Source organism: Nannochloropsis gaditana (genome assembly GCF_000240725.1).
Source record: "Nannochloropsis gaditana CCMP526 unplaced genomic scaffold scaffold1327, whole genome shotgun sequence".
Lineage (NCBI taxonomy): Eukaryota > Eustigmatophyceae > Eustigmatales > Monodopsidaceae > Microchloropsis > Microchloropsis gaditana.
The window spans coordinates 1-3,373 of record NW_005802626.1 but is presented as its reverse complement, the minus strand read 5'-3'; the positions used below and the strand labels follow the sequence as shown (position 1 = coordinate 3,373).

The 3,373-nt window shown below is 45.7% G+C and overlaps 1 protein-coding gene across 1 annotated transcript; it reads left to right on the top strand.

The window, feature by feature from the left end:
- Window positions 1–2,667: 2,667 nt before the first annotated feature.
- NGA_2102700 (elicitin-like protein 6 precursor) lies at window positions 2,668–3,112 on the top strand (the record flags this gene model as incomplete). The annotated part of the gene is made up of 1 exon (XM_005852378.1): window positions 2,668–3,112. A coding segment is annotated over one exon (445 nt), but the record flags the coding sequence as incomplete, so codon positions are not given.
- Window positions 3,113–3,373: the final 261 nt, after the last annotated feature.

Here is a 3,373-nt window from a genome sequence, read left to right as displayed (position 1 = left end):
TTGTCATTAAAGCAAGAAATTCATGAAATTCTTATCACTTCTAGATCTAAGACCATTTTGTCTGTCAAGGAGGCATAGTGATCATCTACCACATTAATGTTGCGAATAAGAACAAATGTCGACACTGCGAGTGAAGCAATACAAGAAGCCAACAGTAAACGAGAGGGGGTGAGTTTAAAGTGATATCGGAAGCGAAGGTCCTTGAACCGGCGACCTTCGTGGCCTCTCGAAGACAGCATATGATGAAGCGTAGGGAGCGCCTAAAGAAGTCTGTCTATACAAGTAAAACAGAGTGATTGATAGCACAGTTGTTGATTCAATTCGTATTAGGATCACCTTTTATTAGGAAGACGACTAAGCTGAACATTCGACGGCGTCGATTTTTATTGTTTGGCGACTGTATCTTGTCGATCTAAGAAGTAGAAGTATCAGGGATTTACTGATGCTTCAGGACTTGATGAATTGACTTAAGCATTTGCAATTCTGCTGCACTACAGTATGACGAAATTGAGTGATTTTAGATAGCTTTCTTTGTAGCAGGTATGGAATATGGAAATATGCAGGCATGGACATATGTCTTCAAAACTTGGAAGTCTACGGCTGTAGGAGTCCAGGTCGTCGAGACCACTCCCGAGATTCGCCGAAAAAATGGTAAATTCCAAGGTAGATTCTAGTGAAACTCCCGAATCTTCGTCGTTCAAAACATTTTTTCCGAGATGCGCCTACACTCGGGGCATTGAATCAAATCTAGATTCTACTGACATTATTCCAAGTTCCCCAGAGTTTCGAGAACTGAAAACAGTTTATCTTTCAATTGGCATCAAGCGTTTTCCTAGTTTGTAGTCCTTGCCGTACATCCCTCCCCTTCAGAAACATTTTGTCTTGTCTTTACAATCATGGTGCTTCTGATATTTTGTAAATGTACATCATGAAAGGGGTACGAACTCTTTACTTTAAGGACAGATTTGCACGAGTAATATGTACCTGATATGGGTCACGATCATCTTCGCAAGAGTTCCTACACATAAAACTCATGGAGGGCCTTCACAAACATGTGTAGCAAAAAACATTGTCTTCAAGTAGAGCTCATGGCATGTAAACGAATTCTCTCTCATATTCTTCCCCACGAGACGCTGCAGTGACATTACGGCGAAACAATGACGTTCCTTTATACATACCACAGAGTACAGAAGGGGTATCTTACAAGAACAGAAATTGCAGATTAATTATAATGAATTATTTTATAATTTATAGAGCTCATGGCATGTATAAAGCATTTTGGATGAGGGTTTTTATTCACTTGAAAAAAATCTCTTGTGTCATTCTCCTTCTATAAGCAACAGACAACAAAGCAAACCTTATCCAACTTCAATCACGTCTTTTTGAGGCCAAGAGACAAGAACTTGGGATGATGCATCTTGCCTTTTCTATTTTTTGTGTTTTAGTGCTCATAGGAGCGCGCATACAATCCGCTGCTTCTCAAGAATGTCCGCGCCTTTTCATGAAAGCGAAGGTACGCTCAAATGCGAAGCGCAGCATTTTATTCACGAAAGCGAGGGCCAAGATTACTGTCACGCTCGGCACCAAAGATCCCGTTAAAAACTTAAACTTCATGATGACTTTGCCGAATGGACTATCGATTGAAAAGACCGCAACTCGCCCATCCTCCAAACTGCATGCGCCGCCTACAACTATTGAGAGCCTTGATGGCACAACAAATGTCTATTGGGGTACTATTGCAATTAATAAGAATCGGATGCGTCGTTTTCGAGCCAAAGTCAAAGTTGATGAGTGTACTTCCAAGACTTTGAATGTGAACGCGCTCGCTTATGTTATCAACGCAACATCCGTCTCCTGCATCACAACATTAGAGAGCCCAGCACAGTTACAAGTGCGAAATTTCAGGCTGAAGCGAAAGATGACATGTGCTCCGACCCCAGCACCTTCTATGAATCGTGCGGAACCGTTCCTCCTTTTCGCACGAGGGCAACGTTTCTCGCAAGGGAGCCTATCTGCACCGATTGAGGATCGCCGTCGATCTATGCACGCTGAGCATAATAATGCGACGACTTTCTTGCCTTCTACAGATCACACAAGTCGGACTCTCCGAGGGATTTTCACCCCGAAAGATTGCTATGAATATTGCTCGCTGGAGGAGAATGATTTTGTGCCTTTCTTCTTTAATTGGAACACTGTGACAAGTCAGTGCTTCTGCTGCGAAGATGTGTGTACCCCTTTTATCTTTGATCCCGCATATGACATGTACGAGGTGAATCTCGCTGCCACCGCGGCACCTACTTCAGCTCCGACGACTTCCACACCGGGTCCAGCACACTCTGCCCCTATACTGGTCCCTACGCCCGTTGGCCGAGACGTTATTATAAAAATCGGAAATGGTGCAGATGACACCACAGGTGGGAGCTTTCAGTTTGCAAATATTATCAGCCCAGGCATCACGGTCAGTAAACTTGATAAGATGATCGTGAGGAAGGAATTTGGATAGAAGGAGAGCTCAAATCTCCCTAAAGCAAAAAATTATGATTTTTGCAATCATATTTGAAAGATCTAACTACCCTTGTATTCGATTTCCACCTTTATCCTTGTACACATAGGCCGTCGTAAACGTGGTTCCAGATGCCTCTGATCCTTTATTTGTGCCGCCCAGCGGTTTCTCGCTTGGGAATCCGCCAGTTTATATTTTCATCAGCACTACTGCTATTTTTGACGGGGATATTGATCTGTGCCTGCCCTACTCTAAATCTACTTTTCCAAGGGGCACGGAGCCTCGGCTCTTTCATTTTATCAACGACACGTGGGACGATGTGACCACAGAAGTGGATTCAGAATCTGAGCTCTTGTGTGGTAGAGTGACATCATTCAGTCCCTTTGCCCTCGGAATAGTAGCAACCACCGACGCGCCTTCGATTTCACCAACACAAGTCCCTCGTACACCAGATTTGACAATACAGCCGACAGGAGCTCCGACCGTGGCACCTACGATGCATTCGACAGAAGCTCCGACCGTGGCGCCTACGAGGCAGCCAACGGAAACTCCGACCGTGGCGCCTACGTTGCAGCCAACGGAAACTCCGACCTCGGCGCCTACGATGCAGCCAACGGAAACTCCGACCTCGGCGCCTACGATGCATTCGACAGGCGCTCCGACCGTGACACCTACGATGCATTCGACAGGAGCTCCGACCGTGACACCTACGATGCATTCGACAGGAGCTCCGACCGTGGCGCCTACAACGAAATCGAATGGAGCCCCGACTATGGCGCCAACCATGCAACCATCTGAAGCTCCCTTCGCGGTACCTTCAGACGCTCCCTTCGCGGCGCCTTCTGAAGCTCCCTTCGCGGTACCTTCTGA